Raw genomic sequence first — 15,684 nt, 5'->3', positions numbered from 1 at the left:
ACCAAAACAAGTATGTTAACCACGCTAAGAATATTAGAAATAAACTAAAACAATATGAGAATTCTTCTGTGCAAAACTTCATGCTGGTTTGTCTGGGTGTAACTGGGGTAATTGAAAATACCGTGTTTGTGTGGGCAACCATGGGCACTTACATACATGCAGGGAGCCTGCTCCAATGTGCTAGATTAATCGAGTTTGCTGGAGCACAAAAATTTATGTGCTCTGGCAGCCTCACATGTCACATGCATCAGTGGCACCACACGTGTCCACACTGAGAAAATGACGGTGGTGTACTTTGAAATAAAGCATATTCAATGTGCTTTAGTTCAGAGCGCCTTGCTGCCATTTTCTAAGCACAGGGACGCACAGCACCACTGATGCACATGATGCATAGGCACTTTTAATTAGCGCAGCTTGCTAATTAAAAGCACCCAGTGCCGTGTCAGCAACACATGTAAAAATGCCCTTTTTGTGGTTCCAGCATTTTCAAGCTTTTGAGTGTTTGCAGTTGCCTTATTAGGTGTATATTACAGCTAGGTACAGACATTCAAAAAGTCCAAAGCGGAATCTAAGTTGCACCGTATTTTGTAAGCAGCATAGTTTAGATTGGTAGTAAACAGTCTATCCTAGTCTTCATGCTGGGGTATATTTGCTGATTGGGGGAGGAAGGGAGGGGAGCAAATTTTAGATCGGGTTCCACCTTTCTTAACGCAGTCTGTGCCAAACTTCCATTCTGTTACTGGTATAGACCTGGTTTCTGATCACTTACGTTGGTAAAAGTGTAGTGTCTGTACCTGGCCTGAGATTTTTAGCTTCCAAAACTCCAGAAAGTTTCTATCGAGCGTAAATGTACTGTACTCTTAAAGGCATGTAACTTGGCCAAATTCAGGTAGTGTTTTAATAGCAGCAGAGGCACATCCATGACTCTCAAATCATTCACTGCCATATTTCAAGTTGATGTCCACAGAACACAAAAGATTTTTTTTTTTTGGTTTGTGGAAAGAATTGTTGCCTATGATTCAGCTTTGAGGGTATCGTAGGTCCTTTTAATGGAGTGTTTTTGTGGATTAAGGTATGTCAGAGGTTTATCTTGATTTTCAATTTCTTGTAGTTTGTTAAATCCCAGTGCTTACAAAAGAAGGCAGGGTCCTTTTGCTTTTTAAATGCAAATTATCCATCTCCTTAAAATGTTTGGTTCTAATCAGTTGGTGGTTTGAGGTGTCTGTATTTTGTTCATTTCTATACTTACTTTTCTTTGTGTATGATTTTATTTGCCACCCTTTTAGCCTCATTGTGCTGGTAATACCATTTGACAGTAAAGAGCACGTACTTTGATTTGGGAGTGTTAGTGCATCCAAGTACTGAACGTATGTTGTTCAAAACTTATATTCCTGTAGTAGATAACATGCCTCACAAGGTGGGGTTTTCTGCTTGTGCAAATACATTTCTTAGTGCCTTCACTTAAGAGACTTAAAAGTAATAGATAAATTTATGCGCTCTAGTGTGTGTCCACTCAGAAATGTTTTATTTGTGTCCATTTAAAATATGAGACTTCTGTAAAGATGGCCATGCTTCTTATAAGTTTGTGTTGGTTGACCATATTTAGAAACTGTGATGAGCTTAACTGTCTACAGTTTTTTGCCATACTACTTTTCTGTAGCTCTTGGTAACTTTGGGAATAGGAAGTGAAAAACCATGGAGGAGGGAGGATTTTTGGTTTGGTCTTTTAGGGGGTAGTTTTGTTTCTTTTTTGCAGAATGAAGGAGTTAACTCCAACACATCTGTTGTATAGCTGAAAACAGACAATGGAAAGTATATTATGTACTTGAGAAATGTTTTCCCTCTTAAGTGTTAATTTTTTAGTTGAGTAGAAGTGGTCCCTATTCATGTGGCCTAATTTTAGGAGTTGATGTCTAGGAACTGGACTGGAAAATTGTTTATATTTTCGGTATATTTTTACCTTTATAATATTCTTTAATATGTAGTTTTCAATTTAATTTTACAAATACTGTACAGCTTTTGGCAGCCTGAGTTCTTACTTATTTTTTAAGCTGATGGTTGTCCTTGTTTAAGCTTTCCTGAAGAAAGTAACCTGCATTTAAAAAAAATAAATAAAATAAAAGCATTGCCTGTCAACACAACTTGTGTTTTTGTGAATCTTTTCATGATTAAATGTTCTGGGCTAGTTTCAAGCCCATGGTTCTTGTTCAGTCAGCAGCCATCCTATTGTTTCCTACTTATAATCCATTATCAGGATATGTTCCAGGTTTCTCTGTTAGATGCTCTGGTGATTATTTGTGGCAGTCATTTACTTGCAGAACTGTGACTCAGTCTTGTATTTGGGAAATCCTAAAAGGTGCTATACATAACTCATTCACTTTTGTGCCTAAATGTGAATGAACTTTGAATTTCTTAAACTTTAAGAAAAAACTACTATTCTGGTAACTAGGAGACACATTTTTGGACCAGATTCAGTCTTGTGAATAGTCAGTTATATTGGGATTAAATTGATCTGAAATCTTTTGCTAGCCAGCAAAAATAAATGTTTCTATTTTTCTCCTTTAGATGAATAAAAACATAATAATTCTGGCATTCCTCTTAAGTTTAGGTTTGCATACTCTCTCAAGCTTTAATGCAGACTCATTACAATTATTACATTACATGTCTCCCCATGTGATTAGGTCCTGCCTACAGAAGAAAAATTGTATACTTTTTAAAAATTAATTCTCTTTTACAGATAATATCTCCTACTGCATTGTTTTTGGCTGCAAAAGTAGAAGAACAGCCACGAAAACTTGAACACGTTATTAAAGTAGCACATGCCTGTCTTCATCCTCAAGAGCCACAGCTGGATACAAAGAGTGATGTATGTGGAAGTGATGATTCTGAGCAAAGCTGTAACTGCTTAAGATACAGCTGAGTTGTCATGCTATAGTCTTGATCAATATTAACTGTTTGTAGACTAAGAGAAGCTGTCATGCTTAAATCATTTCAGTCTTTGTAACTTGATAGCATATCTATCTGTGGGCTTAAAACGTGCAGTATAACATAACTTCAAGGCTCATGAAAATAGACTGGTTCATCTTGAACATGAATTATTATAATACATATAAATAGTTTTAAAAATGGAAACTAACTGAAGGGTTATACACTTTGTAGCCTTCTATAAGCCATCCTCTTTGTAAACACACAGTTTGTCATAGTTCTCCACTACAATTGCCATCTGTTTCAAGTTTTACTGGCTATTCCCATCCTAGTCTTCATGCTCGGGCTGAACTCTCTATACCCCTTTCTCCAACTACACATCCTCACATTCCACTGTCACAGGTCCTTTCTGCTCCTCAGTATCTCCCATCTGCCACACATTGGGAGGCTCCACTTTGCCCTCATTAAGAACTTCTGCTTATTGCCCTCCTTTCCACATTTCCTTTTTTTTTTTTTTTTTTTTCTGTCTGGAAATATCATTCTGATGATAGAGAGACCTTCCGGTACAAGGAATCCGAATCTGCTATCTCGTACTGGAAGGTGTTTTGATAACTCGTGTCATCATCCAGGGCTTTGATCTGTAAAAAAACAAAAAACCAAAAAAAAACCTGCAGACATGCTTGAATCTACAGCTTTACTAGCCACATGGCATATTTTTCTGTGTCCCGTTTTCACCAAAATAATAGGGTTTCTCTCATGGAAGCATGAAGGTTTCTTGCAATTTGGGACTTAATTGGTGTCACCTAGAAGTTTTCACATAACAGTAATATATATTAGAATATGAAGACTCACAAACTTGGCCACAAAATTCCTTAAAGAAAATGCTTGAGTTTTACGATCCAAACAAATCAACAACTTAGTGACATTACATACAAACAAAAGCCTTCCATTCAGTCTTCAACGTGATCATATTTGACATACTTTATCTACACATGCAATTAATGTGAAGAAATAAACTCTGGAGCTGTTTGCTCTGGAGTCGGATGCTCCTGGGCACAGCATCTGCACGTGTGCCTGGGATGGCAGTGATGTGAGCTGGGGTTGAGTAGCCCCAGACTGGCTTTTGCTGATATGGCTTGTGCTGGTCCCAAATGAAATAAGTCTTGCCAACAACAGCAGTTATGTTGGTATAACTGTCTACCGTGAAAGTTTTACCTTGCCTCCAATATTTTTATACCAGTATAATTATGTCCCTGACATAGCTATGTTAGCAGGTAGATGCACTGTGTAATTTTAACAAGTCTCTCAAAAAATCTTGTTATTTGGAATTTTGCTAAGTACAATAAATGTCTAGCTAGGTCTTAACACTAACTTATTTTTTACATTTCAGGCATACCTTCAGCAGGCCCAAGAGCTCGTTATACTTGAAACAATAATGCTGCAAACTTTAGGTATGCTTTTTGATCTCTATGGCACAAGAACATCTATTACACTGACACCAATTATTTGAATACCTTCGGAATTATTGAATACTTTGAATGATTGACACTGGTACATTAAAAGCTTCTAAACAATTCCCACATTTTCCTTGGGTAAAATGATAGTAGCATTGTAAAAGGAATCGGAACTCATGGTACAGATATCTTTTATTAAACCAACTAGATTTTTGCAAAAGCATTTAAGCTTCCATGACAAATATCACTTGGGTATCAAAGGTATTGTTGGCACACCTTGGCAAATGAATGCATCGTAACTTCATATGGATTTGGCATTAGGACAAATATCAGAAACCATCAAATTGCATACCAGGTCTATTTTGCATAGTGCTTAGTTATAAGGAATTCAGTTAAACCAAAGTAAAGCTATAAGGCAGCTATGGACTTAACTATACTTTTAATGTTTTTAAAGTTAAATGTTAGCATTGCTGTGAAGCATTCTGTAAAGAAATCCAGAAAGCACAAATACAATTGTTTTAACCATTTTTGGCAAATTTAAATATGGACAGTTATATTTCAATTCAATATTTGGGTTCAGTTTGCCTCTATAAACTAGTATTACTCTTGTAATACATCCCCAAACCATGCTGAGAAATACCAGCTTAGTTATACAAAGTTGCATGCTGTAGCAAATGAGACTTGCAGGTTTCTTCAAATCATCAGTAAAAGTTTTATATCAAGTACTTTGCCTCCTGTTATAGTTGTGCCACTTCTTTCTTTTCAAAATGAACATTGTGTCGTTGTAGTCAGTTATTCCAGTGACATCAGCATGTGCTGAATAACAGTTTGAAATGTAAGCTCTTGTATTAAATTCTGTTCTCTGACTGCAAAAATGAGTATAGTTGATTTGTTATGTTAGCAGACATGAGAACGATTTAATAAAAGCTGTAGAATGGAGTGTATTTTCACTTTTTTCTGCCTCCTCCCCCAGTCATGCATACAACGGAATTGTTAACAAGTTAAGGTCCGATGATAGTGATCTGGTTCTACCAAAAAAAAGTGGCTGAATGAGAAAAAAAAAATAAAAAAATTCCAACTTTTATCAGTTGTAATATAGGAGCAGCATGTTCTTAAATATTAGGTTCCAGAAAATGTAGAGTGATGCTTCTAAATGTGAATAAATCTCAATAGTTCATGAAATCCATTCTTTTTAGTTTAGCTTATTTTAGTTAACTAAAATCCAGTTCTCAATAAAGAAGTTTTTTTTTTTTTTTTTAGAGATGTGATACTTAATCAGAACACCACGGGAATGTTCTCTGGTAGACCTTGGGACACACACAAAAATATTTGCACAGACACCTTCAGATGATGGGTTTAATGAGGTTCTGTAATAGCAGACATGAGGGATTGAAGATAGTTGTCCTTTTTTAAATTTTTCTAACTACAAATGTACTGTAGTTCTGAAACATATTCTTAACTTTCCAGGTTTTGAGATTACCATTGAACATCCACACACAGATGTTGTGAAATGTACGCAGTTAGTGAGAGGTCAGTGACCTTCAAGTCCTTCTACATTTAAAACTTGAGAAGGTGATATTATTATAATGTGATAAAATGGTTTAAGAAATAGTTTTTCTTCCTTTGTGTGAGTTGGCACAACTTTTTCCCTCAATTTCTCTGTTACCCAAAGAATTGTTTCACATTCTCCTGATTGTGAAAAGTCACCTTTATTGCAAGTGACCTGCATGATTCAGACGAAATAGTAGTCCATCAGATGTTCTGTCCCTTTTTTTTTTTTTCTGTCATTCTGCACTTTAAATCTCCTGTTTCATGATTAGGTATTCTCATCCTTATTTCTGTTCCTTTATTTGGTAGAGGCACAAACTGCTATACGTGGTCTCCCTTGTTCAGATTGATTTATCTCTGGTAAAAGAAATCTTCTGAAAAAAGTTAAACTTTGATAAAGTCAATTATTTTCCCTTTGTAGCTGCATTGAACAAGAACTTTCTATCTACATGTGGGATGGTTTTTAGGGCTGAAGTTCTACCTTGTCAAAGCATTGTTTATCAAGAAGTGAGCTACTAGTTTATATTGGCTGACAGGACTAGCTGCATGCCAGTACTTTGAGTGAAATATGATTCTTATTCATAACATTTTTCACAACTGTGGATTTGGGAACACTTCATTTGGACTAATGTTAACAAGTGATAGGATGCAGTGGTTGGACGAAGGCTTTATAACTTAACACGTATTTTTCAGTTAGTGTTGCTATATTAAAAATACGACTTAAATTTGTTCTACGGAATTTTGGTCTGGAATTGGGAATTTTTATTTTATTTTTTTTAATGTGATTATACTACAAGAATGCAAAAAAAAAAAAGTGCAAGCTTCTAAAACGAGTTGTCATTTAAACAAATGTGTGAACTTTATAGTTCTACCTTTTCCATCTACTTTACAGTGATGGACTCTTAAAAGATGCGGAAAAACAGTTGAGGGTGGTGATTTATGAATATACTTGATGCCATCGTAGTTTTTTGCATTTAGGATAACTTAGCTGTTACTGGCATAATTGAAAGATTATGCTCTCTTGATCTAATTTTGGGTAGATCCTAGAGGTCGTACACATATACACAAGCCTATCTGGAGTCAGGTGCATAGTGTGCTACAGAATCTGTTTTCTTAAGAGTTTTTTTTTCTCATACTGGGGGGAGAGTTATGTGCACAGGTCTGATGAATAGAATTATTGGTGGTTATTATACTTTTACCTCCTCATAGGGATCTCCACTGTTCTACTTGGGATCATAGGAAAGTAGAGCTGAAAGGGACCTCATAAGGTCATCTAGCACGTTTTAAGAACACTGATACAGAAATTGCAAGGCAGGCAGGGATGGCTGTTCAAAACAAGGCAACAGACAGTTAAGTAATTACCCTCTGCTCCACTTATAAGCATACCTTACCATTACATTGATTTCTGTACATCACACATTGCAACCTTACATCAGCCTCTCAGATTTCACCCTTGCCTTACTCCCTTTAATCATGGGTCTAAACACACTGTTTCAAGAGAGTCTTCTCGCAGCACAATTGCTACAGTAAATTTCCACCACTGTTAGCACAGTGTAACAAATAATTGCAAGGAGGGGTGTGTGTGTGTGTGGCAGGGAGCATATAGTAATTATGGTAAGGGTCATGCCAATAGGGTGAGGACATATACTGTTCAGTAGTTGAAATTTTCCCTGCTTCCTACAGATTTGTCAGATATGCTGTGTGTAGCAAAAAGCTTGTTTGTTGATGGTGTAAATTATTATTTTTAAATGTATTTTAATTTGGTTAGTGCTAGTGCTTGCCTATACAGGTATTTTGATTTAAAAAAAAAAATACCAACTGTAAATTTTTATTTTATTAAAACCAACACCTATACTGACACCAACTATATACACTTTATTAAATCAGCACTTAAACTATACACAGAAAGGTATTAGGAAAATAAACCTGTACTAAGCACAACATGAACTGGAAGGAACACCAACTATGTGCACTTTATTACAGGACATTAAAAAAAGCAGGTAACTGAAACCCATGTTAACTTTTTGAGAGAGACTGTTCAGGCATGAAATATAACCATATTGCACCCAGCTGCTTTTGAGAGGGACATTGCCTGCCTCTGTGGGGTGAACACTTGTCTGTAGGCAGACCTGGCATGCTCAGCATCCACTGAGTATGCTGGGTTGCTGTGACAGCACCTGGCCAGGGCATACAGGTGGGGAAACCAGTCACGGACAGAGTCCCAAAACTCAGGCATCCTGCACTCCTGCACAAAGTTTATTTAAGCGACACGCCCACCATCGTGGTCTGCCTCCCACCGTGGGATCGCTTTCAGGAGCTGAGGGTCCCAGCTCAGGAGAAATGCCTGGCTGGGGTCCAAAATGTGAACAGCTTGCAGGAAGCGGGCAGCCAGCTGTCTGAACCACAGTGGAGGGATGAGTCGTACCTGTAACATTGGTTGAGTTTTACAGCTACTGCCTGGAACATCTCCCGTCTTCGCTGGTTTTCTTGAGGACAGCTTGACAGTTCTTGCGATGCCCTGTCCTCCACCCAGCTGATCAAGTCCATCAGTTTGTTGTATGCCTGGTGGATCACAGCTTGCCTTCCCTCAAACCATGTCAGGAGCTCCATGAACCAGGTGGCATTGTCAGCAACGAACGTCACTTAATACTGAAGGTCGGCTCGCCCCTAGAAATCCCAGAGCTTCAGCAGGCACTGTGTGTTGGGTGCGATGTCCAGCTCCTTGCTCACAAAATCCTGGTAGTACTGCATGTGCTTGGTGTGGTCATGGACAATATTGAGCCACAAGTTCCACTGGGTGAGGACAAGCTCAGGTGGCAGGGACACAGTGGCACGTGGATCCCCACGTTGACTGGCAGTGGAGTCCTTGTAGCAAATCTTATGCCCTGAACAGTGGTTGAAGGCTTTCTTGAAGAAGGACACCAGGCTATTCCACACTCTACTAGGGAGAGAATGTGCACATTGCTGGTGACATGAACAATGTTGGGCAGCATTCCTTGGAGCAGGTCGGAGAAAGCCTCACGCATGTATGTGGCACTGTCAGAAAGGAAGGCTGAGACCTGGTTAAAGTCAACGCCGTAGTTGCAAAGTACCTTCCCTAAGAAGTGGTGAAAAAATTGACTTGAGAGGAGGACCCGAGGCTCAGCTCAGTCTGAAGTACAGGGGGGTCCCTGTCGGTCCAGTTCTCCGGTACAAATAAAATGTGCAGCAGGTAGTTGTCCTGAGGGTCAGTGGCTTCCCTGGCAACAGCAGAAAAGGACTCGTACTCTGACAGGGCAGCCTTCGTAGACTCGATGTGCAAAGTGATGACTTCAGGGAGATAGTCCTGGCGCAGCTTGTTAGCACATGGAAAACTGCCAGCATTTGGTACACTTTTTTTCACATAGTCCCTCAGCTTTGGGTGATCCAGCTTCCCCAGTGGGATGTTCGCCAATGCAAAAGCCTCCACAAGGGAAAATGCTGTCTCTTGCCTTGTCAGCCTGCTGTCTGTCGTCTTCTGGAAGAGGGAGGACATGCTTGCTTGCTTGCTTGCTTGCTTGCTTTTTCTTTTGACTGTCAGCCTCTGCAGCAGCTTTCTTTTTCATGCATGCCTCCAACACCAGGTGCCAGTCGATGCTGCCATTCCTAGATGCATCCTGGGTCAGGTTGCAGGTGGGGCAGAAGAGTTTGTCACCGTCTGCATGTAGGGTACCTGCAGGATACTGCTTGGTGTGGTCTGCCACTGACATGTATTTGGCAGTCTTCAGTGGCTTCTTTACATCCATTCGTGGTCTTCATCCGGCGCAAGCAAGCAAGCACATTGCAGCAACCTGCCTGCAAGCATTTTTAAAGCCCTCTGGGCTTCCCAGGCTGACCCCTGACTGGCTCCTGGACTGAGCTGATGTCAGGGGCTCAGACTCCCATTTGCTCCACACCGGCTGTTGTCCTGCCCCACTTCTTAGGAGAAGGGGATTTTTGGCAGGCTTTTCCCTGCTCCCCCCATTCTCTTCTGGAGACAGATGGGAACTTTTCCTGCCTTCTCTCTCCCCTCCCACACCTGCTTCAGGAGATGGGCAGTCTGCCTCTTGTTTTTTTTGCTCCCTCCCCCAGCCCTTCCAGGAAACACTGTCACTCCTTTCGCTCACCCCAGGCAGCCCCACCTCCGACACAGGGACATGCAACCCATACCCCCCCCTCCTCCACCTCCAGGGCAGGGTGTGCAGGGAGTGGATCATGCTTGTCTCGCTCCTGAATACTCCCCACCCACCCAGAGCCCCATAAGGAGTTTTGGTGAGTTGTTAGATGGGGTGGGTGCTGACCCAGCCAGCCTGTGACAGCTCATCAAAACTCCCTATGTGGCCCTTTGGGGCCCAAATAATTGCCCCGGCCTTAGATGCTTGGGTACTTTAATCTGTGACAATGACTTCAAGTAACCTGTTCAAAAATAGTTTTAGATCTCATCTATGCTGATTGAGACCTGAGTTACCAAAAGAAGCCCTTTTTTCAGGGGGAGAATACCAAATGCCAAAGAATCTCTTGATCTAGTAGGGAGAGGCATACCAAGAATCAATGCCTGGAAGCCAGATTAATTGAATTTAGAAATTAGGTACAAATAAAAATATGATTAATTGCTGGAACAATCTAAAAAAGGAAGGGCTGAATTTGGCTCAGCTTTCTGATCTAAACAGTATGGTTTTTTGAAAGATATATTTTAGTCAAACTAATGTTGGTGTCAGCACAGAGGCAGTTGCATGAAATCCAGTGGCCTGTGACAAGGGTGTCAAACGTGTCCCGTGCCCCAGGCCAGATCCAGGCCACAGAGCAGGTGGCAGGGTGAGTAGTACAGCAAGTACCTGCAGGGTGAGTGGGGCTGTCAGCACAGCTGTTGCTCACCATCCTGTATGCTGATGGTCATATCCAACAGCGCCCCAGACTTTTCCAGAGGCCCTGCGCCCAAATTCCCCAGCCTGCCAGTAACCTAGTGGGCTGGACTAGTGAAGAGGGGGAAGGGGCTCTGCAGGTAGTATCTGGCCTACAGGCCATATGTTTGACACCCTTGGCCTATGATATGCCTTGGACTAGATGATTTAATTGTTCCTGTGGACTTAAACTGTATGAACCTCAGAAGTTCTAGCTTTGCAATATGCCTTATGCTAAGATGATGTCAGGGGGCATACGTGGGGGCAGGGGAGGCAAAGAGTTTGGTGTACTGAAAGAGAGGTGAGGTAGACTCCAAGATTGTACTATTTCTTATTCAGGGTGGGATATTCTGTTACCATTCCTTAAAACCCTAGAGGTCCTCTAAAGAGTCTGGAATTGTTGGGGATGAAGAGGAAATTGGTGCTGTTGCTGCTAATTGGAGGATCAGAAATGAAATTTTTCTCCACCTCTTGTGCTGAGATCACATTTAGTCCTTTTCAGGTTATACTGTCTGCAGGGTCTAGCATTTTAACTAAGTTTGGTGGAACATGAAGGCAGGAATATGGGTACATTTGTTTCCATCTCAAGGGCCCCTTTAAAAAAGAAAGGAGTTGAGCTTGAGCAGGGGCTTTTGTCGGTCCTATATCTACCGTGCAACATAAGATTCTCCTTTTAATTGAACCTTGGAACACAGTTAATTCTAGGATTGATCTGATTGTTTTGCAGGATGACAAGTATTTTGTAATGGCCATCATCCTTACACTAACACTATAGAAACTGCAGAGAGTCTGAAAGACTTCCATATCACTAATAGAATTCATATTACTGATTTGGAGCTTAGTATTATGGTTGTATTTGGCTGAGTGTCCTGTGGAAAAGGAGGCAGATCAGAATCTATCCTTTGCTTCTCCGGAGGCTGTTGTGACCAGTGCAGTTTATATACTAGTATATGAGGAAGCATGAGAAGTTCTTAAATGTAAATCGTGCCCTCCCACTAGGACAGGTTGATCCCGTCTGTCTTAATATTCACCTGGGGCTTCTGCAGCTATATCTCCATGGCCTGCTAGTCTTGAGGTGACAAAGTCTGACGAAACTGTTGCATCTTGAACCCTTGTACTGGGGATTCTCCTCATTCTTCCAATATGTACCAGGGTTCAATCCTAAGTCGTCTTCTCAGAGTCACTATAACCTGTTTACTTTTTCCCAGAGGATTCAAACAACTCTTCCTATTTCCCAAGTCTTAGTTGAGCATCTTCTCAAGACACTAGAAGTTCCCGAGCAACCTGCTGCTTTTCTAAGAATCCTTTCACAGTGAGTCTAGGAAACTCTTATACCCTCACTTTCCTAGGGCCACAGACAACTTAAATGGCTTTGTCTTAGCAGCAGACCAATGATTCTTTCTCTTAAAAGGACTGCCACACAGCTGCTTTCAAGATCTTCCAGTAGTATTGCACTTAAATACCCAATGTTTAACAAAAGGTTCAGGCTGATAGCTCAAAATGCATCAGTTGAACTTGGGGTGCTGTTGTGATTTAATAAACTATTCATAAATCCTGCTTGGGATTCATGGAAGGCACCGATCCTCCTCATTCCCCATGCCTTTTGGAAGGCAGATCAGCTACAAGGAGTTGTGCTGCGAGGGATTGATCACTTCTTAAGTATCAACCCCAGTCTCTGTGGTGGTTTCTTCAGCAAAGGAGTAGGTAAGACAGATGTATTAAAGCAGTACTGAGGATGACAGGGAATGCCATTTGGCACAAGTATTTTAAACTGGTACACAAGGCTGAAACATACAGGTTTCAATATTTTTTTTTTTTTTTCCCTTTTCAAATTTAGACTGCTCAGTTTTGTTTTGCATAATATTCATTTCTGGATTTAATTGTTAAGTTTATGTAAAATTGGCTTTTGGAAACCCGCTTTCTTCCTACTTTATCAAAAGTTACATTATATTGGTACTGCATGTTCCATTAACTCAAACAGGTTGCATCTTTGCCAGTGAAGATGTCTTAAATTTATTTATTGAAGAAAATTGTAAACAAATTGTTGGCTTCTCTATTTTTGGTGCTGCCTTGTCAATGTCTGTCAGTATTTTCTTATAGCACTGAAAATATGGGGGGTGGGCTTGAGGAAGTTAAACTGATGTGCAACTGCTAGCATATGTGGGCCAAGTTAAGTGTTCAGTGGAATCCAGTAAATTGGCAGTTTATTTTCAATTGCTGTGGATTAGCAAAATGCTTGAAAACAGATCTTGTTTTTAAAGCTTTTGAAGAACTTGCCAAATCTCTGACTTTGAAACCCACTGCTCCAATCTTTCTTTTTTCAGATTTTATGATAAATTTCCTGTTAAGATAGAGGCTTGTGGCAATGCTTCCTTTGACATAAGATTCAACAGTACATTTTTTCAGGTAGCACTAATTTCAAATGGTAGTGTCAAAATAAGAATTGAATAAAGGCTGCATACAGTCTTAAGTTAAACCCATTGTGCCCAGACATTTCATCATAATACACTTGAGTAAGTGCTCTTATTTGATTTAGCAGCATTGGGGATTTAGCAGATAAGGTCCAGACACCTATTGGCTGTGATGCCCTAAAGACAATGCAGTCAGTCTTATTTGGGATGCAGGAGTCTTGATCTATTTCATCTTATTTTTTTAAAACCTGTTTTAATATAGTGGAAGTCTCAGTACAGACTTTACTGTGTTCTGTGCTTATGAGTGATCATAAGCTACTTTGAACAGTTTGGCTGGGGATTGGGCATCTTCTGGGGCTTTAAAGGATAGGTATAGTATAGTGTGTGGTTAAGTTTCTTCCTTAGCTACCGTATGTTGTTTTTGTTAGAGAAAACCCCTGATCTCTGGCCTGCAATACAGTGTAAACAAATTATCAACCTGAATGCCATGTTGAGACCCCCACGTGAAAGGAGGGTTGTGATAAGAAACCATTTAGGAGCCAGAGTGGGGAACAAGGCATGCACAAGAGTTGGGGTGGAAAGGAAGAGAGAGATCATTACCATGGCAGATTGGGGAGGGATAAGGTGGTGTGGAAGGGAGGCTTACGGGGGAACCATTACAAGGACAGAGGACTTCATGTGCTGTGGGAGGGCTAATGAACTGGATGATTTGTTCCTCTTCAGTTCTAAAGTATAGCTCAGTGAGGAGGAGTAAATCCATCTTTGGTGGTAAAGGCAAAATAATTTACTTTTAAAGACAGTTAACTTATTTTAACACTCCTCAGGTTGATTTTCATGCATTAGTTTTGTAATGAGACCTACTTAGTGTAGCTAATCTCTCTGCTTTTCTTTTCTTTTCTTTTTTTTTTTTTTTTTACAGCAAGCAAGGATTTGGCACAGACATCCTATTTCATGGCTACCAACAGGTTGTTATCCTGAACCTCTTTGTTGCACTGTTGTAGCACACTATAGCTTCCTTTACTGCAGGGCCCCCTCCATGTGTCTTACCCTTGTTGCAACAGGAGACTGGGCCATCTACAGTGGTGGTACCTTTCTGTTTGCAGTGCGGTGTATTGTACAAGGGCCTTATGGCACAAAGGGGTTAAATGCACAATGAGAAGTGTAGTGGTGCTTTCTGATGACATTTTCTCGATTGTGAGTGCATAAGTCTAAAATTGGTAGCCTGAATAGCAGCTAAAGATTACAAAGAGCTAAACTTAACCTAGAAATTCGAGCATCTTGGTAAGTACAAAACTATTTCTAGTTTACACTTGTAGTTAATGGCAATTTTCTCTTATATTTAAATATGTTGACCCAGTCCTAACTTTATAAAACTGTAGTGGGCCTAAAGCAGGGGCGGGCAGTTATTTTGGGTGGAGGGCCGCTTACTGAGTTTTAGCAAGCCATTGAGGGCCGCATGACAGGCAGCTAGGGGCAGATAAATATTAATTTTCTAAACTTTTTAGGGGTCCCACGGGCCAGATAGAGTGGCTTGGTGGGCCGCATCTGGCCTGCGGGCTGCATTTTGCCCACCCCTGGCCTAAAGCTTACCTGACTTTTCTTTTCAGATAGAGTAAAACTACTCAAGAAATGTTTGTCCTTTCAGAGGCATCTTTAATTAATGGCTCTAACCCCCCCCCCCTCCCCCGGCCTAGTATTTATATTATGGTTATCCAGGTGGTACTAACAAATGTGGTCCAATTAGTTCGGTACAGGAGAGAATGTGGAAGCTGATCTAAGTCTTGTTTTCCAATCACTTCCGCCTGTTTGCAAATAAGTTTGAGTTTCACTCAGTTAATCATTATTCCAGTTCTGATTATATAAGTAACATTAAGGTTCTCATAATTATTTTTGGTGGTCCTTTTTGTTTGGAATAACTTCTTATTTGGAAGAACAATGCTAAAACCAGTAAAGTTGAACCAGCAGACTTGTGCTGCAGCCAGCTGCAAAGTTGGGATATAAATCCACTCAGCTTCAAACTTGGGCCTGATGAAAGCTAAGCATCACAAACATGATCAGTTGAGTTTCTAGAGAACTGTTGGGTATCTAGATATAATAGTTTAATACAGAGACTGCATGATGAATTGTATTAATATGTATTGTGATGAAGTTTTATCATCCATGTCAAGTTGAATTTTTGGTCCTTTAAAGATAATAATGGAATTAATTGCGAAATACTATTAAAAAAAAAAAAAAAAAGAACTGTTAATCTTGTAAGACCAAACTAACAGTTCTGTCTGACAAACGCCCTGTCCTTTCTTTGTTGAAGGCAGTAAGATAATTTTAGGATTTATTCAGAACTTGTTAACAATTTAATTAACTGATGTTTAATTGCTGTTATTTGATACATCCTAACCTTAATAGTTGGTTTTTTTTGGTTTTTCTTTTATTTTCCATGTTTGAATTCTT

General features: G+C 40.0%; 1 protein-coding gene across 8 annotated transcripts in view; it reads left to right on the top strand.

Annotated features, from left to right (window-relative positions):
* CCNT2 (cyclin T2) overlaps positions 1-15,684 on the top strand; it is a 34,787-nt gene that overhangs the window by 8,644 nt on the left and 10,459 nt on the right. For 7 of the 8 annotated variants that reach the window (XM_019480409.2, XM_059727421.1, XM_059727422.1 and 4 more), the window contains exons 3-6: positions 2,738-2,866; positions 4,316-4,376; positions 5,847-5,909; positions 14,156-14,201. In XM_019480409.2, the coding sequence (XP_019335954.2) occupies positions 2,738-2,866; positions 4,316-4,376; positions 5,847-5,909; positions 14,156-14,201 (299 nt within the window). Of the gene's footprint in view, positions 1-2,737; positions 2,867-4,315; positions 4,377-5,846; positions 5,910-14,155; positions 14,518-15,684 lie in introns of all 8 variants that reach the window. The other variant, XR_009462132.1, reaches the window with a different exon arrangement.

This window comes from Alligator mississippiensis, chromosome 4, assembly GCF_030867095.1.
Source record: "Alligator mississippiensis isolate rAllMis1 chromosome 4, rAllMis1, whole genome shotgun sequence".
In the NCBI taxonomy this organism is placed as follows: domain Eukaryota; kingdom Metazoa; phylum Chordata; order Crocodylia; family Alligatoridae; genus Alligator; species Alligator mississippiensis.
Note: the sequence above shows the minus strand (reverse complement) of the source record. Positions and strands in the feature narration are given on the sequence as shown.